Genomic DNA, 27,803 nt, shown 5'->3' with positions numbered 1-27,803 from the left:
CTTTGGTGCCTCAGGGATTACAGAGGAGGGTGGAAACCACCTCACCCTCCAACCGCAGCTTGGAGTTTCTGTGGACCCAGAGACACGTTAACATCCAGAAGCCCGACCTAGGCCTTGGACGCCCTGGAAGCCTACGAGTTTCATCTAAAAGAAAGCGCAGCGATATTCCATCAATTCCATCTGCTTTTGCTCAACCTTTTAGCCCCTGCTGCCCCACCCCCTGCAATCTATTTTAGCTGTCTTTATTAGTAGTAGTAATATTTAAAAATATTATTACATATACATACATTTTTTTTTCTTTCTGAAGAGAGACAGAGGAGGGGGACATGAGGGCAGTGTAGTGGGATGGGAACGAAGCGCTTTGATTAGAGATCTCCGAGGAGAAGATTGCTCTCTCCAGATGCTGATTTCCAAAGCACTTGACAATCACCGGCAAAATCCAAGAGCAGGCGGCGGCAGCAGGACAGCTCCAGCCAGGTGCTGAGTCCTGCCCAGCTCTCACTATTCAGACAGAGACTCCAGGTCCAGGCCAGGACCTGCCCTCCACCCAGTGCCCTGGAAGACGGCGGCCAGCTCTACCAACTGCTGAGAAGGCGGGTAGGGCAAAAAGGCAGCGTGAGTGGCTGTGGCTGTCCCCGACAGGGCTCAGGCATCCCCTGGTGACCAGCGGTGCCCGCAGCCCCAGCCCCATTTCAGGCTCCGACTCGGCTGGAAGGCAGCTGATACGACCTAGGGTTCCTAGGCTTGCCCAACCGCGACCCGGGTTCATCTGGAGCGGCGCCTGGACCCGCGATCCACAGAGAAGACGGTGGATCCCAGTAGGGACTGAGCGCCCATACCCCTCTCCCCAGCTTCCTTGGTCCACCTCCCCGAGGGCAAGCCGCAGTCCGCACCGCCTTTCCCCTCTCCGGTGCTCCGAGCTCCTCTTTCCTCTCTCCCCACCTCCCTCCGGACCCATTCCTGGACCACCATGGCCGCGGCCATAGCCAGCGGCTTGATCCGCCAGAAGCGGCAAGCGCGGGAGCAGCACTGGGACCGACCGTCAGCCACCCGGAGGCGGAGCAGCCCCAGCAAGAACCGCGGGCTCTGCAATGGCAACCTGGTGGATATCTTCTCCAAAGTGCGCATCTTCGGTCTCAAGAAGCGCAGGTTGCGGCGTCAAGGTCTGTGTGGGTCACTGTTGGGAGGTGCACCCTCGGATCTCCCCCTCTCCTCGCCTGCCTGGGCCTCTTCGGGCTCCCCTTCCTCCCTCGGTCTTCCACTATCCACCGCCCCCAGCCCCAAGTCTCTCTTACTAGCGCTCTGATCTGCCGACCGCTGGAGCTGGGAACGGGCACTCAGGCAACCTGTAGCCCCTGCAAACTCAACCCTGCTAGAAGCTGGCAAGTTGGCCGACTTGCTCTGGGCTCTTGAGTTTCAAGTGGTAGGGGTTCCAGAGAAAATCTTTCTACTCGAAGGGTCTTGGCTCTCCACGGGGATCGAGTCTGACACCAGAATACTGGGGAAAGATCTCCTATACAACACCTCGGGGTGGAGTTGGCAGTTTCCAATCTAAGTGGACGTGTCAGGAATTTCTTTGTGTCTGGCCTCACTTGGCCTCCCAGGTCTTCTGGAGACCTCCTTGGCTCCTAGATCTTGGTGAAATGTGGTGAGCCCCACAGTGCCTTTCAGGAGAGAAGAAGAAGTGTGTGTAGGGTGTGTGTGTATGTGTGAGTTAAGGGCTAGTTCAATCGAGGTTTTGGGAAGCCTGCTTAGCCTGCAGCATTGAGCACTCTGAAACCCTTGGGTCACATCTTCAGATACACAGAGGGGAGGAAGAATGAGTCTTAACTGGGGGTTTGGCAAAGTATGCATCCCCAGCATGTATCAGTTTTAATTCAAGGACTCAGGAGCTGCATGAGGCAAACCAAGCAGTTACCACATACAGATGATTAGAGTAGCTGCCTTACTATACTTTTTTTTCTTTTTTTCTCTTTTCTTCTTCCTCTTCTTCTTCCTCTTCTTCTTCTTCTTCTTCTTCTTCTTCTTCTTCTTCTTCTTCTTCTTCTTCTTCTTCTTCTTCTGGCAAAAGACTAGTGCCTAGCCTGACCTTCTTTTCCTGACTTTAAAATATCAGGGTCTGAGAAAGCAACACACTAAGGAGCCAGAGCCCAGCCGCTTTTGTTCATCTTTGCTTGTCTCCACGTCTAGTTGCTAAGGGCAGTTGCTTTGAGAAAATGTGGGGTGTTCTGTGGGAAAAATGGGGATTGCTAGCTTTTTGTAACTATGTGGGCTTGTCAGGAAACATGAAAGGATGTATTTATGTTAATAGCAGTATATGTTTGCCCAGCACATTGTATTCCCAGTGCCCAGCTGTATTTGTTTTAAGTGTCCTGTTGTTCCAAAGACAGGAGGGAGAAGCATATGCTACACATGTGAATCTATGTTAGTGTTCCATACATTTGCAGATTTAAGACCAAAAGTTTTAATGTTCATTTTAAAAAAGGCTAACACTAAATATTTTAAAGGAAAATAGCTAATTGTGTCACATTTATAAATTGGAGATTATTTGCTCTTAGAATCAAACTTAAAAAGAAAACATCTGAGAAAAATCAGAGTGGCTGTTTTAAGGGAGATTAAATTATATTAATATATAATTATATACATATAATATTTTTGGTTGAAGTATTTGGGGGCAAGGATATTTTCAGAACAGTGTAGAAGCTATTAAGAAAAATGAGTTATAATTTCCAGTTTAGCCTAGAGCTTTATCCTGAAAACCTGTATATTAGTAGAGACCAGCTTGACTGTTTTAAATATAGTTGATTCATAGAAGGTCACATTATCATGGCTTAAAATCTTTGCTTCTCCCTTTATTTCATCGTAATATCTTTTATTTTTTTTGTTTTTTTTTTAAAGATTTTATTTATTTTATTTTTAGAGAGGGGAAGGGAGGAAGAAAGAGAGAGAGAGAAACATCAATGTGTGGTTGCCTCTCACATGGCCCCCACTGGGGATGTGGCCCGCAACCCAGGTGTGTGCCTGACTGGGAATTGAACCTGCGATGCTTTGGTTCACAGCCCATGCTCAATCCACTTAGCTATGCCAGCCAGGGTTTGATCATATTATCTTTTAGAACACAGGTCTCACCAAGTAGAGCTAAAAATTTGCCACCTACTTGAAGTAAATAAACATATTCTCTTCTAAATAAGATGATTATTTTAATATAAACAATTATTAAACCTTTTTATGTTTTCTTTAATTACACAAACAATAGGTTATTTTATGAATATGTATAATAAATTTTTGTATCATGTTGGGCGATGAAGGAGGGCTTGCTTTACACTTTTGAGTTTTAAGATGAGGTTATACTTTTTCCCAGATATAAACAGACATATGAGCTCCCTAATAGTCTGTTTCACCACTTCAACTCTGATGGCTTTCTTGGTATTCATGAATTCAAAGTGACATGCATGCCTCAATGATCTCTAAGAAAACTATATTTGAGTTCCCTCTTGCTCCCTTACTTTTGATGAGAGGATGGAAAAGAAGATAGGCTAGAGGGAAATTTCATCAGAACCTCTTCTTTTATTGTCCTTATATTTCTTGAATATAAAGAAATATATTCTTTAGTGAAGAAAAATATGGATATATCTTGAACATCAGAATAAATTAATTTATTATGAATAATTTAAGCAAATAAATACTAAAACTTTAGTATGTAAACTATATATTAATATAACTACATGAATTTATTTTATATATAGCTCTAATTATTTCAATATTTTATTAAATACTTTTTTAGAAAAATATTAATGCATATTTACCTTTTCTTTCAATACTCATTCTTTGCATGGGAATGACCCTCAGGAAGTTTAAAAATTCCATTTTATATATTTAAATATAAAGCTTTTATGTATGACAACTCTATATGACTTCATATTTGAAAATTATTAATTTGACTAAAGTTCTTTAATATTTTTAATATGACATGTTCTGTTTCAGGTATTATATAGAAGAGATGATGTTCCTTACATCATGGAGCTTACAAATATGGAGTAGAAAGTCATTGCACATGGAAAGGAAGAAATTATGAAACTCAAATCCTATAAAGTATAAAAGCAGTAGGAGGCTGAGGTGAAGACCCTTGGGGAGAGGGACTTAATTAGATCAGGTAGTTAAGGTGCGCCACACTGAGAACTACTGGTTGAGGGCTTACCTCTGAGAAGGATACAAAGATTTGAAGAATTATGTGTGTATGTGTGTGTGTGTGTATGAAGACCCTGACATGCGAAAAATTATAGCCTGTAGGGAGAAGCAAAGGAGGTGTATAAACTAAGTATACTTTTGTTTTACAACATGGTCTATTTTGGCTGAAGTTTACATTTTGCCACATAAATACAAATACATTTGACGTGTTGGCAAATGGAATAAAGAACACTTTTATATTTTGTAAGTTTGAATATGGTAATATACATTTCTTAAATGTAGAGTTTTTAAAAAAATTTTAATGCCTCCTTAAGTAATAATTAGTTTAATGTGAAGAATGTGACATATTTACTTATGCCCTTTTGGGTAGAGTCCTATCTCTCATTTGGATGAACTCCAACCCCTATAGAAGAGTGATTTTTGCACCAGTTGAGTACCAGTTGTACCATTTTGTCTTCTTGTAAAGGACAGAAATTTGCAAGATGGTCTTTTATAGTTATGTGGGCACCATGACTCTATCCTATCCTGAACTATTCATTTTCCTCTGTCCTTTTCCTATCTGCATATACTACAAGCACCATTCAGAGTACCCAGATTAGCCACATGCTTTCAAATTTTTTGTGCTTTTGTTTGTGCTTTATTCTTTGCATAGCTTCCTCTGTCTTCCATCTTCACTTGTTGAAAGTATCCACTTTATTAAAACTTAGAGGAAATGCCATCTCCTCTGAGAAGTATTTCGTCATTGAAGATAAGTGAAAATAATACTCATGGCATTTTATAGCTCACAATGTTGTATAATCCAGTACACAAGGAACAAAGTCTATGTTTTCTGTACTTTATAGACTCTCAAATATTGATAGAGTGTCTTCTATGCTCTAGGTACTCATCATTGACCTTGAATTGAAGTGAAATAAATAAGATCAATGGTTCTAAAGCTAAAAAAAAAGCATGTCCTTGAACTACAGTTCTCTAACTAGACCATTTTAGAAATATACTTTTTAAACTTTTATATCTTTTTACTTTTCATAAATATATACATATAATTTATACCCAGTTTTTCAAGAATTAGGAAGTTATTATATATTTGAGAATTATTCTCAAAGATGTAAGAATAGAACCAACCTTATTTTAAGGCTTAATTAATTCATAATAATAGATATTTAGATATCTTTTAATTTAGCTAAAGGAAGAAGCCCCAAAACAATAAACAATGTGGAAATAGTTTTATTGTTTGAATCTTAACAAAAAATGAAACCTAAAATAGAAACTGTACGCATTGATGTATGATGAACATGTTATCCTAAAAGTGTTACACTTTTATTAGGAGTTTTAAAATCAAACAAGAACCTTGATTGCCTATAGGATAATAACCTTTTAAAATCTTCCTTATGGCTAAGGCAATTGGTCTCACAATGTACCTTTTTTTTTTGGCTACTGTCATAGGAACCATGGTATCACGTGTCATGTACGTTCAGTCAGTAATTGTGTAGGTTTCTCACTAACACATTTTATCATAAACAAATTACAGGATGTTATAAGAAGTAAGGAATGAAAACAAATGAGGTACTTAAAATTTGTTTTCAAGTTATTCTGCATTATAAAAAGCATAAGTGCATGTACAGTGATAAAAATAAAACTGTTTTACTCCAGTGTGCTAGTGAAACTCAGTGAGTCTAAGAGAAGTTCATCCTCATTCCTATAAAGTACTGTATAAGGAAAGACTTGTCCACCCTCTCAGGTAATAATCAACAGCAGAGTCTTCAAAAGACCACTTTTTCTTGTGCTATTGTTTAAGAGACATTACCATGTGAAGATACAAAGACCACCTGTTTATTTTGACTGTTTAGGTCAAAATAAGACAGAAAACATTTTTCCCCAAAGGTCAAAATAAGACAAGAGAATATTTTGCCCCAAAGGATCATCCTTCTTTTCTTTTAGAAGTGTATTGTTTTTAGTTTGCTAAGAGCATTTTGTGGAGTCTTTCTACATATCTTTAGATAATACCTGTTGCTAACCTTTGGTAATCAGAGTTTTATTGTTTGTATTAAGGAAAACAAAATTATGATTTTTCTAAATTGAAATATCCAATTTTTAACAAGGATATTTTGTTAAATGCAGACTTTCTAAGTGAGATATCTTATGGGAATGCCAGTAAATAAAATAATATTAAAGATTTTTAAAAATGTTACCCTTGCTTATATATTTTTATGAAGCTTAAGTTTTATTATTTCAAAATTTTGCATTTTCTATAGGCTTCTGAAAATGGTTAATGCTACAGTGGTGCATGCAATGAGTTCAGAAGTGGTATGATAAGTAAAGAGTAAGATACCATAGTAGGTTAGGTATGCTATAAATAAGGTTAAATAAGATGATTTGCTTTGAGTTGACATATATTCATGACTGAATTGAATCTGCATATATTGAGAAAACAGTATTGTTAGCTGGTGAAAATGTCCTTTGTTATTTCCTAACATAAAATTTTGGAAGCACCAACTCCCCCCAAGTCATCCCCCCTGGTTACCAGTATCAGTTACAGAATTCATTTTATATTTTAAATTATTAGAATTATTAGTATAGTTTTATGTTTAGCCCCCAAATTCTGTTTTTCTATTAATAACTTTATTCTATATAATGTTACCATAAGAAATTGTTTTCAAATAGACATGAATTCCATCCCTTCAATGTAAAATTATATCTTTGAAATTTTATTTACTTAATTTAAAAATAGCACAGACAATTACAGGATAATGTAGGTGCCGTGTTTTAGTCTGATTTATCTATTTAATTCTGGAAATCTAGGTTTATTTCTAGGTATATTTTATATTAATTTTTCCCCAAATGGTGAGAAACTTTAGCCAAAACTGACTATGTAATTTGACAATACTAGTTGTACATGATGTTTTATGTATTATCATTTTAGCACTTAAGAACTAAAAAACAAAAACAAAAATATAATGATAAACTTAAACACATAAGAGACCATTTTCAGGGAGTTGATGCAATTTAGTCAGTTACATTTGTTGACATGCCTAGGAAACAGCTAATTTAGTAATTTTATTTATAATGATTCCAATGTTCATTTTAAGACAGTCAGGTTACATATATGTGTTACAATTTACTGTTTACTGGGGGTGAGAAGATAGCAGTAGGAAGTGTTAGTAGTAATCTAGATACTTAAAAAACATTTTATGGGAGTTACTATTTTGTCATTTAGGGGAAAGACTCTTTTTATGAAGCTATATTGTCTGAAATTTGTGTGTGTGTTGAATATGTTTCACCCTATGCATTTATAGTTCTCTGACATCAAGTTTAATAGGGACCCATACAGTATGATGATGGCAGACAACTACTTAAAAGTAGTGTCTCACCAGTGTATGGCATATAATTAACACTCCACAAGTATTTTTTGGGTGAAGGAAAAATCCTGTATTTCTCAGGGTTTATATGTAAAGGTGGTATAGAGTGACACTTGAGATAAGTGTGCACATTGCAATGACTATGATTGACTGAGTACGAATTAATGTGTTTAACAACCAATTTATATGACTGTGTGCAGATCCTGTACCACTAAGTACTCTTTTATCCTCACAACAAACCTAAATAGTAGGTATACTACAGAATCCATCCATTGATACATTAAATTAACCATTAATGGATGATACACTAATATTACCCATACATCCATTTTATAAATGAAGAATCTGAAACTAACAACAACAAAAAACAATTGCATGCATTGTCCATATCTGTAGAACTTTAAAAGGGTAGGGCTGGAATTAAAACACAAGTTGCCAGGCTGGCTCTAGAGTCCCTGCTCTTAACCAAAGCCCCTTCTCAATAGCCACACATTTTTTATCATCTCAATTAGTTGAGATTTATTGTCATTTCACAGAAAAGGAAAATGAAACTCAACAAATTTATGTTTTTCTAGAATACTTAAACCTAGCATGTTATACAACCAGAGTTCAGTAACAAAATGTGCTTAAATCCTCTATTCTCTCACTACTTTATACGCCTTCAATTCTTTATGTCATTGTAAACTCATCACTATAGAAGACATTACTTTAAGGCAAGCACATGTTCAACATATATCTGTTGATTAGCTGCATGTAATAGTGTATTATTATTTTTTTTTAATTGAGGCTATGAGAACAAAGCCTTGTGTGTGTGAAATTTGGGAGAAGACACACAAAAAGTGCTACATTTTATCAAGCCTTTTTTGACATAGAAATGCTGCCTTGGGTTTACAAGTGTTGGCAGGTGACACATGTTAATATTACTTCCTAAATGAATTGCAACATTGACCCCAAAATTTGAAAAGAATTTAGTGTGTTTTCACTAGCATGCAATAAATTTCATGTTAAGTATTTCATTAATTTTTCAAGACTAGGTATTTTAGACATTTCTCATTTATGATCAGATACCTGATATGTTACATATGATATTGGCTGTATTATACAAACAAACCATCAAGGTTACACATTAATCACAAGAACTACAGACTGTTAGAAAACTGGATACTGTGCATTGAATGCTGCTTTTGAATTAGCACATTGTTCCAGAGTCCTTTTCTAATGAGTTATTAGATCTTGTTCTTAATATTGATATCAGAAGAACATAATGTAGTCAAATCTAACTTGTTTGTAAATTGTCTTGTACACTTTGTAGAAATTGATACAGATGCATATTTAACTCTGGGAGAGCCTTACAAATCTAGTTATGTTATTAGAATATTTTATTGACTTACATAGCTTTTATATTTTTGTTACCTTGCATGGTAAAACTAATTGCTTAATCCAACTGCCAACCTACTTTCTGCCTTCATCTACACAGCTGGTTTTGACTGAAGAAAAAGCACACATATACATGAGTTGTTTCTGTTTTAAATTTGTAACCAATAAAATCAAGTGGACCATTGGTATATGAGGTCTGTCTGGGAAAAGTCCAATCATTGTTAATATAACAAGAAGAGTTTATGTGACATTGATGTAACCTGGCAGCCAAGGAGAGTGGACTGGAATGTGCAGATGTGAACAATGACAACTTCACTGTCCTAGACAGAGGGGACAGTAGACACTATTGACTGAGAATGTGTACTGTATGGCTGTGGTAGTCAAAGGGACTGAGTGAGTAGAGCAATGAATCTGCGTTAAATTTTGTGTTAAGCTTAAACATTCCTCTGTAGAAGCTGTTCAGATGATTCAGAAGGCTTTTGGGGATGATGCAATGAGTGCAGTGAAAATAGAAATGTGGCACAAACACATCAAAGATGGTCAAGAATCTGTCGAAAGTGATCCCTGTTCTGTAAGGCCTCCAACAAGCAGAACACCTGAGAATGTTGAATGTAAGCAGAACACCTGAGAATGTTGAACATGTATGGGCTTCAATCAACAAAGGTTGGTGACTGCCAGTGTAAGAACTAGAAGCTGGTCTGAGCAGTGCAAAAATTACTATGTATGAGATTTTGACAAAGGATATTAGCATGAAACAGTGTCATGGCAAAACTAGTTCCACAGCTTCTGCTATGAGAGCAGAAGGAACATCGTGTAGCAGTTGCTAATGAATTGGTTCAAACCACTACCAATGAACTAGATTTCCTCAGGAAGGTCATAGCTGGAAATGAATCATGGTTCTATAGCTATGATCCAGAAACAAAGGCCCAGTCTTCCCAATGGAAGTCACCTCATTCTCCACACCTAAAGAAGATGCAGCAAAGTCATGGCAAGATCAAGCGCATGTTAACTGTATGTTTTTGATTGGGAAGGTGTTGTCCATCACAAGTACTCCCCCTCAGGCCAAATAATTAATAAAGAGTACTATCTCAATGTTTGTCCATTGAGAGATGCAATATGATGAAAATGGCCACAACTATGGGCAACTGGTTATTGGCAGATTCATCATGACAACATTCCCACTCATGTATCATGTCTTGTGCAGAGTCTTTTGGTGAAACATCAAATCATCCAGGTCACGCAGCCCCTCTAAAGCCCAGATTTGGTGCCTTGTGACTTCTGGCTTTTCCCAAAACTAAAATTATGTTTGAAAGGGAAGAGATTTCAGACCATCTATGAGATTCAGGAAAATACAAAGGAACAGTGGTAGTGATTCCGCCAAAGGATTTCACAGAGTGTTTAGAACAGTAGAGAAGATACTGGGAGAACTGACAGATGTTCCAAGGTTCCTGCTTTGAAGGGGACTGAGGCATCATTGTCCTATGTACAATGTTTCTTGTATCTTGTATCTTTTTTCAATAAATGTATCTATTTGTCATATTGCATGGTTGTATACTTTCTGGACAGGCCTCCTAGGTACCTGATAATGAATTCTGGTAGCATAATTAACCTTTTCACATTTGACTTTTTGGTTTCTTTAAATATCCTGAACTTCTGAGGAATGACAAATGGTGAAGCACTAGCAATTCAAGTTTAAGAATCAATTTAGAGATGGTTCTATTATATCTCCTTGTTATATTCTCCAGGGTGATATGTAACCTCATGGTTCAGTGGCTAATCCATGAGTATGATCTTTTTTCTCAGGGAACTCTTGAATTTTTGGTGGGCAATTATTTGTTTTCTTCAGATCCAATAAATGTCTTTCTTATAAAAAAGTTCTTCAAAATAGTCAGAATCTTATTGCTTAATGTGTTTTTATTCTGCCACATGCCTCATTTTGTCTTTTTAAATCTCTGTAAATAATTCCTGCCTAGCCCTTGTTACATTATGCCCTTTAAATATTTGTTCATGGCTTTTTACTCTCCTTACCATGTGGCCACCTTAAAATTGTTTAACTCTATTAATCTTTCTGCATAAGTAAATGTCACCAGCACCTTAATTTCTGTGGCTTAGATTGTTCAATAATTACCTCATCCTTATTCATCAAATGAGATGGCTGCTGTTTTCATGAAGAGAATTTTATGCTGAGGCCAACTTTGGTGTAGAGGACTGAATGCATGAATTGCATCCCTCCTCTCTGGGGGTGGGCATGGACTTTCATGGAGGGATGAGAAAATTGGGCAAGACTATGAAATGCAGAAGTATGTGTCTTGGCTTCATGCCTGAAAAATAACAGGAAAATGTAGGGGAAGTAAGTAAACGTCGTCTAGGATTAGAGGCATTATATGTCATGTCTCTTACCTCTCCCAACCACAGAAAATAGGGGGTATTATTTTCATTTTTGTAGATGAGAGGAAATGAAGTAATTTTCCCAGTGATTTACTCTTGGCAAAAATAGTATTTGATTGCAGGTCTAACTGATACTGGGTGTACATTTTTAGAATTAAGTAAGTAGAAGCTAAGTAATAACAAAATCCAATATTATATTCCAGTGTCTTTCTGGGTTCATTTCTGGGGTGGGCTAGACTGTCAGCTACAATGTTTACTTCTGTTCATTCTTGCAGTCTCTGCATGAGATAAAAGGGTGCTTCAGCAGCCACTGTGACCAGCAATGTTGCACACATGAACTACTGCACATAGAAGTGATGTCAATGGCTATGCATACTTTACCATTTCTTTCCAGTACTTCAGACACCAGGTCAACAAGCTGGATGGAATGGCAAAACCGAGTCACAATCATTTCATATCTCTTGGGTTTATTTTTGGAGTAAGCCATCTCAGGGCATGTGGCAATGTTAAAGTTCATGTAAGACTTGAAGTATTTCATGTTTGTGGAACTTTTATTTCTTCAGCCCAAGGCCCTTACATTTTGGAAAATTATGAAAGTATTAAAAATTGCTGAAGTTTCAAGAATATAGCAATAAAAAGCAAACATCTCTTCCCATACTACTGCTGCTGACCTAATGTAATTTTTATCATTAGAAATGTCCCTGGTACCCAAATGCTCACATGACTGTTATAATTTTTTAGTTTTTTGATTTTTTTTGTGGTACAGTGAAGTAAAACTGAGACTCACAGTACCATATTAAGCACTTAGCAACTTCTACACCAGCAAATCAACCTGAAGGTAAAATTTTCATGACTGTGTGGGTTTTTCTTTTGTCCCATGATAGTAGTAGCAAGAGGATATTTCAGCACAATCTTTCTAGGCACATTCATTTATAACATAAATATTCTTATTGGCTCACTTTTAAAAAAGGAAACAATAGCATTTTGCAATTTTTTACATTATCTCTTTTTAACATTAACTAAAATGCCATTATAATTAGCTTTTCATACTGCTGTTCCTTTTTTCCATTTTTTTCCCTTACAAATGTCCATTGTTTTCTAAGTTGGTCCTGTTGATTGATTTTTTCCCTTAACATATGAATGAAAGGAAATACTCAAATATCACCTGCACTGCATCTCTCGCACACTTCCATCACTATTATATACCGCTATCCTTGTACAACCCAGCACTCCACAAGCAACACCAGCCCTCCGTGATCCACTTGTGTAATGGTGAGAGTGCAGATTTAGACATGAGAAACCCTAGGCCTCACTGGCCTTTTACTGGCTGAGTTCTTACTGGCTGAGTAAACTCTAGCATATCTGTTAATAAATGGAGACCTCTATACCATGTTTAGGTTGGATAAGATGATTCGGAAGACACGTTTTAGTTTTAAATTCTTTTGCTCACTTGTTTAGAAGCCCGCATGGGCTAGATCTTAGACAAACCAAGACAGAGCTACATTCCTTTGCCTCAGACATTACATTTAAATTATAAAGCTATCCATCTATAGAGCAGAAATGTCCTCTCAATGGTCTGTTCTCAGTGTCTGTCTCCCTGTCCCTCTGCTCCAAAATCCCATCTCCTAATGCATCCTGTGCTTTTGGATTTGCTTTGGTTCTATGCTTCCTGTTGGCTGCTAACTAAATAAAGCCTGAAAGTAGGTGGTTAATTATTCCTGTATATCCTATTTATTCTACTACTTAAAATTTTTAATCAAATAATTATAATCTTGTGTGTTGGTCAAGTTTGAGACAACATCAACTAAAGGTGTTTCTCTGTGTATCAGTGTGTTTGTGGGAAATGGTATGTGTATAAACAAAACAATGTGAAGCATGCTATGTGTTTTAGATACAATATGAGGCATAAAAACAAATTACTAAATAACTATGTTCGATTTCAAATTTATATATGGATAAATTCAGTATATATATTCAAATATATAAATATATATATATTTAAATATATATATATTTAAAATTGGTGTACTCATCCCCCAACTTCCCATACCTGTTATTATCCCACTCCATCTTTATGCAGATAAAAGCTACAACTGCCCTATATTCACAGATGTGAATTTTGAGACAGAAAATAAAAAGGAAGTTACTCAGGTCTCTACTAAAATTCAGTTTATCACCCCCAGTACTTCTAGAACTCAGTGCATTTAGAAACCTCGGGGTTTTTTTGTTTTGTTTTCTTTTGTTTTATTTTGTTGTTGTTGTTGTTGTTGTTGTTGTTTTACCTTAACAACCCGCATTATATTTTTCTGGGGTTGATGTCTGCACAGAATTTTCTTTAAAAATTATTCTTGATGCACATGACCCAGTCATATTAGGTACTAAGTTAAAACCCCTATGAAAGGAATAAAGCTTTAATGAGGGAATATGAAAACAATGACATGCCTAGAAAGGTATAACTAAAATGGATGACTACACACATGTACAGCCCACAATCATCTGCAACTTAAATGAATGTCTGGGTGCCATAGAAATTTCAATCTTCAATTTTAATTTCTGTTAGGTAGTACTGAACACATTCATCAATAATAGCATACAATGCGCAATAGCAAATAGAATGCATTTAAAGGGATTGAAAAATAAAAAAACCCCACAAAACTGGGAAGAGTAATCTAATGACAACATTTGAAGGAATAGAAAAGTAAGATCATTGGGATATTAATCAGTTGAACAGGGGCAACAAACTTTTTTTCTTTTCAAAAGAGAGGGAGGAGCACTAAAAATGATGTTCTCAATTTTAAAAATTTGAACTAATCAAAGGACTAAAGCTACCAGGCTTGTATTAAAAGTGCTGGTTTTAAAAGTAGGCAACACAAATGTGCTTCTGATTAGTGATCAGCTAGTGAAATTTAGATTCTCAAAAAGCATCCTCAAAAACAGGGCTTGGAACATGAAAAGAATCCTTTGGTAAAAAATCTCAGTAAATATTAATTTTCCTAATGAAGAAAATAAGTCAAGAGGATTCCTTTATGCTTTAGGGAGGTGGTTATTCTGTAGTTATAAACACTCATATCCAAGATGATTCCATTTAAAGAGTATATTAGACACAAATAGTTGGATTAAACATTTTAGCTTAATGTTGCTATATTAATATTGGCTGCAATCATCTTGTTTCATAAGGAAAAATGTGGATGATCCATATAGTGCATATCCTAATATGAGATTTCAGTTGCAGTTAAGAAACTACATTACACAAAGAGGAATTTTTGATATTTACTTATTGGGTTTATTCTCTTTTTAAAGATTTTTTTATTTATTTATTTTAGAGAGGGAAGGGAGGGAGAAAGAGAGAGAGAGAAACATCAATGTGCAGTTTCTGGGGGTTATGGCCTGCAACCCAGGCATGTACCCTGGCTGGGAATCGAACCTGCGACACTTTGGATTGCAGCTCACGCTCAATCCACTGAGCTATGCCAGCCAGGGCTGGGTTTATTCTTAAGAAATAATGTGCACCTCTTTTATTTACATATCTCTGAACTTGCTCCCCACCACTCCCCCCCATGAAAACAACTTATATTGAAACTCCATTAGGATGCCAAAAAGGGACAAAATAAAAGGATAAAAATTATACATGTATATATATAATTATACACACATATACATACATGTAAAGGATAGAAAGTGTGGTCAGCAAGCAGAATTCTAAAGGTTGGAACTTTGTACAGCCTTTTATGTAAGTCTCATGTGTGTTGCCCTGTCAAAATGTCTATATTATCTTGTCCTCTAAGCATCCGTTGGCCTTGAATAACCTAAGGGAGTTGCTAAACTGATAATCCTGAGACATTCTCATTGTAGCAAGTAAATATAAGACAATAAATACCTTAGGTAATCAAACTTTAGTGTTATCTGCACTGAACCTCATAAAAACTCTTTAAAGTAGACATTATGGCTATTTTTCATGTGAAAGAATGGAAAGTTATGGATATTATTAATTTTTCTGGGTTATTTAGTCTAGACCAGAAGAGTAGTAGGATTATCAACTTTACATTTTTAGATTTCTAGTGTGAGAGTTGCTCTCTTATGATACAATACCTTGTTGCCTGAAGTATTCTTGATAATGAAAAAGAAAAAGATGCAGAGAACATTCTTCCCCGTCAAGATTGAAAGTTCCCCTTTAGTAAATGGGAGAGATGATAAGAATTATAGCTCTAGTTCACCTTCTCCCACCTTTTTTTTCTCTTATGTGCCTCTATATAATTGTGAACAATTCCACTTCATATTTTTTTCAGAAAGATTTTCTCTATTTTCATTAAATTTTCAACACAGTAAAATACAGGAGATAACTAACATAATAAATGTTCTTCCCTAACTTTTGGGAAACATTATAATTCTTCCTTTTGTCCACCCTTAGCTTTCATTTTTTTAAAAGGGTTTGTTTTTCTGTGGATTAGAAAATTCTCTGAGTATTTCTCAGTCACGACCACAGTTGAAGATATAAAAAGATCCTAGCATGAAACCCTTCAGAAGGTTTACTAAATGACCTATAAATTGAAGATGATTTGTATGTCATCTAAGACTATCACATCTGCCCAGAAAAGTGCAGACACTGTTAATATAATGGGAACAGTTTGCATGACATTGATGTTACCTGGCATTCAAAGAGAATACACTGGAATGTGCATGCACGAACATTCATGACTTCACTGTACTAGTCACTGGGGGTGGTGTATGCCATTGAGTGAGTATGTGTACTGTGTGGTTGTCACATTAAAAATGACTGAGTAAGTAGAGCAACAAAGCTGAGTTACCTTTTGCCTTAAGCTTGAACATTCTCTAGTGGAAAATATTGGGATGATTCAGAAGGCTTTCAGGAATGAAGAAACGAGTGCAGCACAAATAAAAGTACAGCACAAACACTTGGGACAACTGTAATGGAACAACAATAAAAAAAGAAAAGATGGTTGAGAATCTGTTGAAAGTGATCCATGTTCTGAATCTGTTGAATGTGTATGGGCATCAATCAACAAATATCAGTGACTGACTGTGTAAGAACTAGAAGCTGGTCTGGGCAGTGTGAAATCTACTGTGTCTGATTTTGATGAAGGAACTTGGCATTAAATGTGTTGTGGCAAAGTTCATTCCACAGCTTCTGCTACAAGAGCAGAAGAAACCACTATCAATGAACCAGATTTCTTCAGGAAGGTCATAACTGGAGATGAATCATGGATCTATGGCTATGATCCAGAAACAAAGGTCCAGTCTTCTCAATGGAAGTCACCTGGCTCTCCACACCTAAAGAAGGTGCAGCAAAGTCATAGCAAGATCAAGTGTATGTAAACCATGTTTTGTTTTTTTGATTGGGAAAGTGGTGTCCATCATGAGTATGCACCTCCAGGCCAACAATTAATAAAGAGTACTACCTCAATGTTTTTCATTGGTTGAGAGATCCAATATGATGAAAATGGCCACAACTAGGAGCAACTGGTGATCTGGTTGCTTCATCACAACAAAGTGCCCACTCAGGTATCATATCTTATGCAGAATTTTTTGGTGAAACATCATGTCTCCCAGATGACATAGCCACCCTACAGCCCAGATTTAGTACCCTGTGACTTCTGGCTTTCCCCAAAACTAAAATCACCTTTGAAAGGGAAGAGATTTCAGACCATCATTAGGATTCAGGGAAATACAAATAAGTGGTGCTGTGCTATATTATTGGTGCTGTGCCTCCAAATTATTCTCATACTGATTTTCATTTAGTAAAATGTTTTCTAATCCCCATTTTGATTTCTTCATTTACTCATGATTATTTAGAAGTGCTTGTTTAATTTTCATATATTTATAGATTATCTGCTGGTATTTATTATTTTATAAAAATAAATCAGTAAATGGCTAGGTTAAATCCAATGTGATTAGATAACAAAGACATATGTGAAATGGCAACAAAATTTTTTTCAGCCATCAAATACAATATTTTATGTATGTTAATTACATCATATTTGTTAATTATGTAGTTCAAATTTTCTCTTTTATAAACTTATTTTCATGTCTCTTCTTTTGTCAGTTAGAGAGATAGCTGTGTTAAAAATCTCCCAATATGATTGTAAATTTTTCCTTATCTCCTTCAGATCTGTCAGCATTTTGCCATAGGTTATTTTGAAATTATATCTTACTGGTAAATATGCCCTTTTATCATAATGCTTTGCTTTTTACTTTAATGTTCACTTTGTTTGCTCTTCGTATAGCTGCACTAGCTTTGCATGGTGATTATTTTTCATAATTCTAACTTTTCTATAGCCTTATACTTAAGGTGGACATTATGTAAGCAGAGATTTACTTGGTTTTGTTTTACTTTTTGTTTTAAACACCATCTAACAGTCTATGACTTTTAATTGGAAATTTTGTCTATTTACATATTTTAAATTCTAATTTAATTTAATTTAATTTTTCACCCTCAATATTTTTGTTGTATTTTTCCCATTACCATTTAGTCCCTTTACACTCTCCTCCCCCTACAGTCACCACACTGTTGTTTATGTCCATGAGTCCTTTTTCCTTTTAGCTCAGTCCCTCCACCTTTTATCCTCCCCTCCCTTAGCTGTCATCTTGCTCTATCTATAAGCCTATGTCTATTTAGCTTGTTAGTTTAGTTTGTTCATTAGATTCCACTTATGAGTGAAATCATATGGCATTTGTATTTACCTGATTGGATTATACTCAGTAGAATGTTCTGAAGTCTACTCATGCTGTTGCAAAGGGGAATATTTTTTTTCTTTTTTACAGCCAAGTAGCATTCTATTGTGTAAATGCCCCATAGGTGTTTTATCTATTCATCTACGAATGGACACTTGGGCTGCTTCCATATCTTGGAGATTGTAAATAATGCTGCAATGAACAAAGCGGTGCTTTTGTTCTTTTGAATTAGTGTTTTAGGTTCCTTTGGATATATTCCCAGAAGTGGAACTTCTGGGTCAAAAGGCAGACTGATTTTTAATTTTTGAGGTATCTTTATACTGCTTTCCATTGTGGCTACACCTATCTGCATTCCCACCAACAGTGCAAAAGATTTCCCCTTTCTTCACATCCACCTCAGCACTTGTTTGTTGATTTATAGTCTATTTACATTTAATGAAATTATTGATACAGTTGAGTTTAATTATATTGCTTAACACTTGTTTTCTATTTGTCCAACCTATTCTATGTTCTTTTTTGTTTTCTTGTATTCTTTTAATGTGTCAAGAATATTTTTATTACTCCACTATCCACTATTATTATCATGAGGCTTATAAATCAATTGTAATATATTTTAGTAATTATCCTGGATACTACCACATTTAATGTTCACTTAATAGAATCTAATATAAATGTGTATACTTATTGGTTTTAATATAATATGAGACCTTACTGTCATTTAGCCTATTTTTTGCTCCTTTTATTGTCTTGCTTTTATTTATATGTATATTTAAATCTCATATAAATTATTATTATTGCTTAATACTCAGTATTTATTTAGATATTTTCCTTTTAATTGCTCTTGATTTTTCCTACCTTTTGTGTTTATATCTGAATTTTTTTCTTCTGCCTAATTGTCTCTTAATTTTATTGCTATTATTGCTACTATTGTTTTAGTGCAGTCTACTTGTTATGAATTCTATCAGTTTTGTTTGAATAAAAATATACCTTCTTTTTAATCTTTGACAGGTATTGTTACTGAGCATATAATTCTACAATAGCTTGAAAATTATTTTGTTCATCATTTTAATGATGCCATTCCATTGTCTTCTGGCTTCTATTATTTCCTATTGCAAATTCAGCTATCATTTTATCATTTCTCATTTGAAGAGAATATGCAATAATTTTTTCTGGGTGCTTTTAAATTTTTTCTCCTGTCTTTTAGTTCATCAGTTTTTATCATGATATGCCTAGCTGTCATTTTATTTGCATTTATCTTGTATGCATCTTGGAAGAGGTTTGCAGCATATCCTGAAATTTGGGATATAAGGATTCAGATTTTTAAAAATTGTATTTAAATATTACTTCACCCCTCTCTCACTTCTATATTTCTAGGACTTCAATTACCTTTATTTTAGTTCTTTTCATTATATCCCACATGTTCTTACTCTCTTTTCTAGATATTATACATTATTGTACTCTGTTTAGACATTTCATTTGATTACTTCAGTTCTCTGGTTAGAGGTTCATAACTGATTCTATTTTCTTAAACATATTAGTCACAGTTATTTTAAAGTCTGTTTCTGTTAACTCTAATGTTTGATCCACCTGTTTTAGTTTTTGCTTTTCTCTTGAATTTTTTTGTATTTTCTTTGGTAATTTTGATAATTTTTATTTAGTGTTGAATATTTTGGATAGAAAACTATGGAGCCTATCTATGAAATTATCTTCCTTATAAAGAATTTTGGAGAAGCAAAAACTTCCAAATTATTCTAATATGAAATGTATTTGAAGATTATTTTCAAATACGTGTGTGTGTTAACTTGTCTATTTTTAGTTTGCTTTTTTTCCCTAAAGTGTATCTTTAATGAGGCTTCATTTGAAGGCCTAGATATTTATCAAGGCTACTACTACTCATTGGCAAACATGAGCTTTAATTTTTGGCTACTTTACCTTGTGGACTGCCAAAACCTTTGCTTTGATTTTCAGCCTTTTTCTTCTACCAATTCCATAACAGCAAATTCTTGGGAGACAGAGTAATGTACAAATCTATGCACACCTCCCTATGTTTTCATTTTTTTTTTTTTTGGAATGTTGGCCTCTCAAGTCTTGGTTGCCTGGGAAACTCATTAGGGTCTTGAAGTACATTTATATCTCTTTTATTTTTTTTAACATCTGACTTTCATATTTGGTAGGAGAGTTGATCTTCCACTGTATTTATAATTAGCAATGATATTACTTTTCTAATTTTAAATTCTAACTTTCAGAGAAACTGGCAATTATAAATTATTATCTCCCATTTTGGTTTCTATTTCCTGAATATAGAAAGAAAATCAGTATCATGAGACAAGTTGAGAGTATTTGTGATTAATAAGTAAAATCAACTTTTCAGTACCAAATTTTCTTGTACGTCATTTGGGTTTGTTGGAAAAATCTTTTTTTATTCTTGTTCAAGTACAGTTGTCTCTATTTTCCCCCTACAATTACCCCCATCCCAGCTATCTCCACCCTTGATCCTACCCTCTTTGGTTTTGTCCATGTGCCCTTTATACACGTTTCTGAAAACCCTTTTCCCTCCATTATCCCCTCCCACCTCCCCTCTGGTTAGTATCAGTTTGTTCTTAATTTCACTGTCTCTGGTTATATTTTGCTTGCTTGCTTGTTTTGTTGATTAGGTTCCACTTATAGGTGATATCATATGGTATTTGCTTTCACCACCTGGCTTACTTCACTTAGCATAATGCTCTCCAGTTCCATCTATTCTGTCATGAAGGACAGAAGCTCCTTCTTTCTTTCTGCTGTGTAGTACTCCATCATATAAATGTGCCATAGTTTTTTGATCCATTCATTTACTGATGGGCACTTAGGTTGCTTCCAGAACTTGGGTATTATAAATTGTGCTGCTATAAACATTGGAGTCCATAGGTTCTTTTGAATTAGTGTTTCAGAGTTCTTAGGGTATAATCCCAGCAGTGGAATTGCCAGGTCAAAAGGCAGTTTTGTCTTTAGTTTTCTGAGGAAATTCCATATCATTTTCCATAGTGGCTGCACTAGTCTGCATTCCCATCAACAGTGCACTAGGGCTCCCTTTTCTCCACATCCTCTCCAACACTTGTTTGTTGATTTATTTATGATGGCCATTCTGACGGGTGTGAAGTGGTATCTCATTGTGGTTTTAATTTGCATTTTTCTGATGGGTAGTGATACTGAGCATCTTTTCATATGTCTCCAAGCCCTTTGTATGTCCTCCTTGGAGACGTGACTGTTCATGTCCTTTGCCCATTTTTAAATTGTATTGGGAGATCTGGACAGCTACATGCAAAGAAAGAAAACCCCATCACCAACTTACACCACACACAAAAATAAATTCAAGGTGGATAAAAGACTTAAGTTCTAGAGGAGAACATAGGCAGGAAAATCTCAGATATCCCACGTAGCAATATTTTCACCAATGTCCCCTACAGCAAGGGACATAAAGGAAAGAATAAAAAAAATGGGATCTCATCAAAATAAAATGCTCCTGCATGGCTAAAGGAAACAACATTAAAATGAAATGAGAACCAACAGAATGGGAAAACATATTTGCTAATGATACCTCAGACAAGAGTTTGAAAAGACAATCTTGACTTGTTTTTTTATTTAATTTTATTTAATCTTTAGAAATGTTACCTACTAAATGAATTCCATTTCAGTTCTATTTTCTAACAAAATCTGGGGCAAAGATGGACATTTTTGTCAATAATTGTTTTTGGATATGCATCTCTTGTACATTATATCAGCCATGCTACTTTACTACTAATATTGTTAGCTGGAGATATTTTAAGGTTTTATTGTTTTATTGTGAAAACTGTGTTATTCTTTCATTCTCCGAATGTATTTCCTGACAGTTGCCTACAGAAAAAAAAACCAAACTAGATTATCAAACCACCTTCCAGAATGTAAAAACAAAAACAACTTGTATATTTACTCTATAAAGAGTAATAAGATTTGTGGTTGTTCTAATTTGTAAGTATAATTATAGGAAAGATAAAATGTCAGAACCCATGCTCCAAGCTGTTAAAAATACTCTGGGCAACAGGTTTATTCTTACTCACAAATACTCTGGAGAAATGGTACTCCTGACAGAAATGTGAGTATTCCTACTTGAATTATATGGCACAGTTTGGTGCTGGTGTTAGTTCAGGCCCCACCCCAAACTGGTTTAGCCTTTCAGATTAGAGTCAATGTATTCTTTCCTCTACATTTTAATTTGCTTAAACTACTTCTCTTCTACATCTGTGTATCTTTTTGCCTCTTTCAATAAGAGTAATTATTTTTTCATCAGCATTTAAAAATTCCACAAACTTGAATGATTCTTTGTCAAAAATGAAAGACTGTGCTATATTCATGTCCAAAATCAGAACAAGGCATTTGCATTTCATAAAACCAGATTTGAATGAATAACAGGGAAGAAGATAAAGGGGAAATGGAGAATAAATGCATAAAATGCTTCACCTAATAGAATAAAATACTGAAAGTGATAAGCCTACTTTGTATTTGTATAGGACTCAAGGCACTTGAAAGTAATTTATCAAACTTCAAAATGTTAAAAATCCAATGGATTTTTAAAAAAAAAAATGACCATGTTATTTGAAATAAGAAAAACAATTGCATATTACATCCTCCTCAAGCAGCCATTAGAAAATTAATGGCATAAGATCTCTTAAACTTATATCCACATAAAAATTATGACAAAATGAAGTACATTTAGACCTTGATTTAAGGAAATCCAGAAGTAGATATTAATATTAACTCAGTTCTAAAAGTTGAATTATGAAAGACATATTAAGGAAATAATTTATTTTAAAAGTTCAGATTTAATGATTTGAGAAAAAGATCTATAATGGATAAATAAATATTCTCTGTGTCTCAGAAATGGGAAAAATAAGTTTTATTGTCTATTTTACTTTGTCATCTTAGGTTACGATACAGTTATTGTTTTTCCTTTTCCATAATAGGCTCTCAATGATACAAATGCAAATTGTGTTAAAATGCAAAATTAAAAGGTTACTAGTACTAGAATAAAGAAGCACAAATATGTTTGACAGTCTTGTTTAGTGATGCCATTAGTATTGAGTAGAATTCTTCCCCATTTTCCTACCTTCTTTAAAAAAATTTTAATGTAAAGAAAAATTTATTCAATATCCAAAGCCATTTGAGGAAGTTTGAGAAGCTCAGTTTCTCAACTGATACCCACTCTAAGGTAATTAATAACAGAGTTTGTCAATAGGTATATGTGAGCAATATAATGGTTCATAAACAACATTTTGGCATATGTAGCAAATAAGAATAAATATTTCTTACACCTTCATAGTAGTAGCTTTAGGTGTGGGGCAGGACTTTGTTTCTCAACCTACTCCCTTGTACTTTAGACAAAGATAGGTTTCAGTTAGTTGTTAGGAAACCTGTGAGGTTCACTGTGTGAATATGTAATTCCTAATATATTGTCTACTATGGCTATTTTATGTCTGTGGCCCACACAGGTGGTGTTTCTTGAATTAGCAGTGCCAGCAAACAAAACAAATTATCATTACAGTAATCACACAAGAGAAAATTTAAAGTTTCACTACTCATGCAGCATTTTCACTGTTCTTCATTCTCTTTTACATCTGTACATTATTTTAATTATAATGTGGATACTCCAATCTTAGCTGGAGTTAGCAAATCACAATTGATTTAAGGTGTAGAAAAGCAGCTTTAAAACTCTATCAGGCCATTCCAAATGAGGAGGAAACCTGTTATTATTAATATTCTTTTCATATATCTTTGCATATTTCTACAAGGACAGGACAGAAAAGATGGGGAGAAGCTGTGGTATTCAGTGAAAGTGCTTTCACAAACCAGAGGGCCTACCCATGTGATGCCTCTGGAAGGCAAAGATACAGTTCCTCCACTTGAGATGCTACCAGTGCAGTGCAGGCTTTAGTATTAATTTCTTATTGTTACTATAACAAATTACCACAAATTCAATGACTTAAAATATGTTATTGTATGGTTTTGTAGGTTAGAGTTCTGACAGCTCTCCCTAGGCTAAAATCAGGGTGTCAGTAGGGCTGCATTCCTTTCTGGAAGCTCTAGAGAAGAATCCATTTCTTTGCCTTTTGCAACTTCTAGAGGCCATCTGGATTCTTTGGATTTATTAGGTAACATATTCACAGGTTTCAGGGAATAGGATATGGACATCTTTGGAGAACCATTATCCTGTCTACCACAGCAACACAGTCCCAAGAACAGATAATCATAATGCAAGTCAGTGTAACCTCAGCACTTGGCCATAAGGTATTATGAGAACATAATGCAAGCTGACTTCATGCTGTTCTGAGTGTTGGGGTAGGAGATATCTGGGAAAGGAGGTAATAGATGGAGAGGTGATGACTGAATGCATAAGAAATAGCCATTTGAAAAGATGCTGAGACTGACTGTAAACAGTAGGCAACCACTGCAGAGAAGGGGGCCTCCTTTAAAATCCATCTTATCATTTCTAACTTCTACATAGCTCTCACATCTGTTCATTCATCCCCATTCCACTGCTCGCACCTCCAAGGAAGGCCCTGCCGTAGTCACAGGGATAGTATTTTAACTACATGCATCATATCTGACAGTTCAGTGACTAGACAATGTTTAAGCATCCCCATGGGATCTTGTCAATTGCCTACTTTAATTTATTGACCTACCATAATCTTAAGATAATTGGTTCATTTGACATAATTAACCAGACCTCTTAACATTTGGACAGTTAGTTTCCCACCATTTCAGCCTCATTCCTTGGTTTTTCTCCTCACTTCCTTGAAATACAGTATGGAATTGGTTAGCCAAGTATTTCTGTCCACTTTACAGAGAGATTTGGGAGGCTATGACTGACTTCAAACTACCTAACCAATAAATGGATGATGCCCCAATGTTCTTACCAAGAGTCGGGTAAGGCCAGTCTGTGGTCAAACTGCAAGATTTTGTTTCTGGGAAGTTCAGGGATTTGGGAACAAACTGCCTCATTGTTTTCTGCAAATTCATTTTCCCTTAAACCAGATAACACTGTTATTGGGGTTTTTTTTTGTGGGCAGTGTAGTGAGTCATAACAAGTTTAAATTATTTTACTTCACATGTTCAATGGCCCACATAATTGCAAAACATAGGCACTTCCTCTCTGCTGTTAAGAGAATTATCCAGTTAAGAATGTCTTGATCTTAATTAGCTTTTACTAAGCCTTTTCTGATGCCCAAATAATATATGTGGCTAACTAGTAAACAATTAGAGTGAGGACTGTTTTCCATTATATTTCTAAAGCACTTTTTAAAGAATTTACAAAAAGAACTTATATGGAATGGAAATCTTCATATCAAAAGTCTTTACGTAGTATATGGCACTTAAGGAAAAATTATGAGTTTTAACAACGCACGCATTTTTGGGAAGTAAAGAAATGTAAAAAGGGCCTGGCTAGTGTAGCTCAGTGGATTGAGTGCAGACTGTGAACTAAAGGATCACTGGTTTGATTCTCAGCCAGGGCACATGCCTGGGTTGCAGGCCAGGTCCCCAGTCGGGGACACATGAGAGGCAACCACACATTGATGATTCTCTCCCTCTCTTTAAAAAAAAAAAAAAGAAATGTAAAAAGGAACCTGTTTCTTTTGCATTGTTGTATTGACTATGAGTTGTCTATTTCCTTATTATTTCTTTTCCCTGCTATGTAAACTCTAGATATCTTAAAATTTAACCTTTGACACTATTAACAATTATGCTGTATGTCATATGAAATAATTGGTTAATTTTCCCTTTCTTTATCTATGTCTCAGTCTCTTTATCTCTGACCTACATACTCTTGGGTTCTGCACTTACACATATAGCTATCATCCTGCATCTTTCCCCCCTATTTCTAATATAACTTACCAGAAGCATTAATTAGAAGATTTCTCTATAACTGGTAGAATAAATGAAAACCCCATAATTATTTCCTATTACATCCAGCAGCTTTGAAAACATGGATCAAAGCCTAGAGTTACAATTTATTATATGTAAACATTGTTAAATCATTTATTTGGTTAATCTCAAATACATATTTAAATAAGTAATATTAGAGTAATAATTGATTTTTATGATTTTTATGATATTTCTAAGGATTATATCAAGTAATGCTTATAAAATTCTTAGTATTGTGCTTGATACATACTGAATAATGACAAAATGATGGCTATCTTTATTTTTATTATTACTATTAGCATTACTACAGCTATTATATTTTGGAAGATTTTGAACAAAACAGAAGAACGTCTCTCTATGTAGATCATAGAGGAATGAGGAGAAAGAAAGGAGTATGCTGTTGTTTGTAGACCTGAATGCTTTTTGGAAGTAGGCTGCTATGACCTGTTCTTCTGGGATGCTCTTCTCTGAATGCTGAGAGACAAAGGGACGCATTTAGTACTCCCTAGGAGTAACCAGGATAGGGCTATTTTTCACACAGTTGGGTAGCGGGGTGGGTGAGGGCTTTGTGAAGGTCCAGGTATCTATAATGTGGTGAACAGAGGGGCTCTTGTAGAGGAAGAGGCACAGATAGAGACTAGAGAGTCTCCCATACAAACTACCTCACTGTATTATTGTTTCCAATTTCCTCTAAGATTTGTAGATTAGGGATTCTAATTTAAATACCTGTAAAAGGAGCAGTGAAAATAAATGGTAGAGAGTGGGGAATTTTACCTCTGCTTAGCTTCTCCTAAATGCTAGATAAAGTCCTTAAACCAGTACATATGTGATCTCATTTGTAGTACTGCCTTGATGGGTAGACATTACTCCACCTGTCTTCCTACAGATGCAAAAACAGGCTCCTGAGTGGTTAAGCAATAAAGCAAACTGTAGAGACATTTCCTGAACCTGTCCATCTTTGCCCCAAATCCAGGCTTTTTCCCCTCTACCCCAAATCCCATTCTTTCTAGAATGAGACCTGCAGGTGTCTGAGCAGAGGGCAAGACGAGGGCAGGGAGAGGGACATGGATTTCTCTTGTAATGTGTAAGGTGTGACCAATAAAGTACTCAGTTCCAGACTCCCCAGTTGCTCTGGTCTGCCTTCATGAATGTACAGATGCATAAACTCTGGTCTCTGGCTGGGAAACATTTTGTTCCTGCATGGCATCTGTGTGGGATTAGAGCATTGTTGTTACGACTCATATTGTTATAACCTATTTTCCTCTGTCCTCTCTGAGATTTGAGGGTTCTTTTTTTCAGCTCTGATTTTATTTAAAGCTTTGCCTTCTGAGATGACCTTATGAAGTACAGATCTCATTTGAATGGGGGAACTTACATGAACAGCAGTCGCCAAATGGCTCTCCCTGGCACACTGCAGAGCAAAGCAGAGGTAAAGGTTTCATAAAGGAGCCCTGAGAAATCATCATAGAATCCATTCAAAAGATCAATGTTTTAATGTTTTTCTCAGATGAGCTAGGAAATGCTTTTTGCAAATGAAACTTATTGGTATTCCACAGCTTTGAACTGATGAGGATAGAAACTAAGTCATTGTACAAGAATGTCCCAAATATCCTCCCAAGAGAGTCACTGAAGTCTGCACATAAACACTTCTCACCTTGTGCTCAGGCCTGGGCAGAATTCAAGGTTTATATCAATGCAACCATAATGTTTTTCACTATGGAAAAGTTTTGTTCTTGGTTCTGTTTTGTTTTGTATGCTTAAATAAATTGAGCTTTAAAATTCAACAAAGATAGTTTAGTAAAATATATAATCAGGAAAACAAAGACTAGTTCCCTTTAGGGTAGGTAAAAGTACCTTTCATAGACAGTGGGA

The 27,803-nt window shown here is 35.5% G+C and overlaps 1 protein-coding gene across 1 annotated transcript in view; it reads left to right on the top strand.

The window, feature by feature from the left end:
* Window positions 1-280: 280 nt before the first annotated feature.
* Window positions 281-27,803, top strand: part of FGF14 (fibroblast growth factor 14) — a 215,646-nt gene continuing 188,123 nt past the window's right edge. The window contains 1 exon segment of the mRNA XM_028526713.2: window positions 281-1,163. Coding sequence (XP_028382514.1) covers window positions 971-1,163 — 193 coding nt within the window. The 5' untranslated portion in view covers window positions 281-970.

Source organism: Phyllostomus discolor, chromosome 11 (genome assembly GCF_004126475.2).
Source record: "Phyllostomus discolor isolate MPI-MPIP mPhyDis1 chromosome 11, mPhyDis1.pri.v3, whole genome shotgun sequence".
In the NCBI taxonomy this organism is placed as follows: domain Eukaryota; kingdom Metazoa; phylum Chordata; class Mammalia; order Chiroptera; family Phyllostomidae; genus Phyllostomus; species Phyllostomus discolor.
The sequence above is the reverse complement of the archived record's forward strand: the minus strand, read 5'-3'. Positions and strand labels throughout refer to the sequence as shown.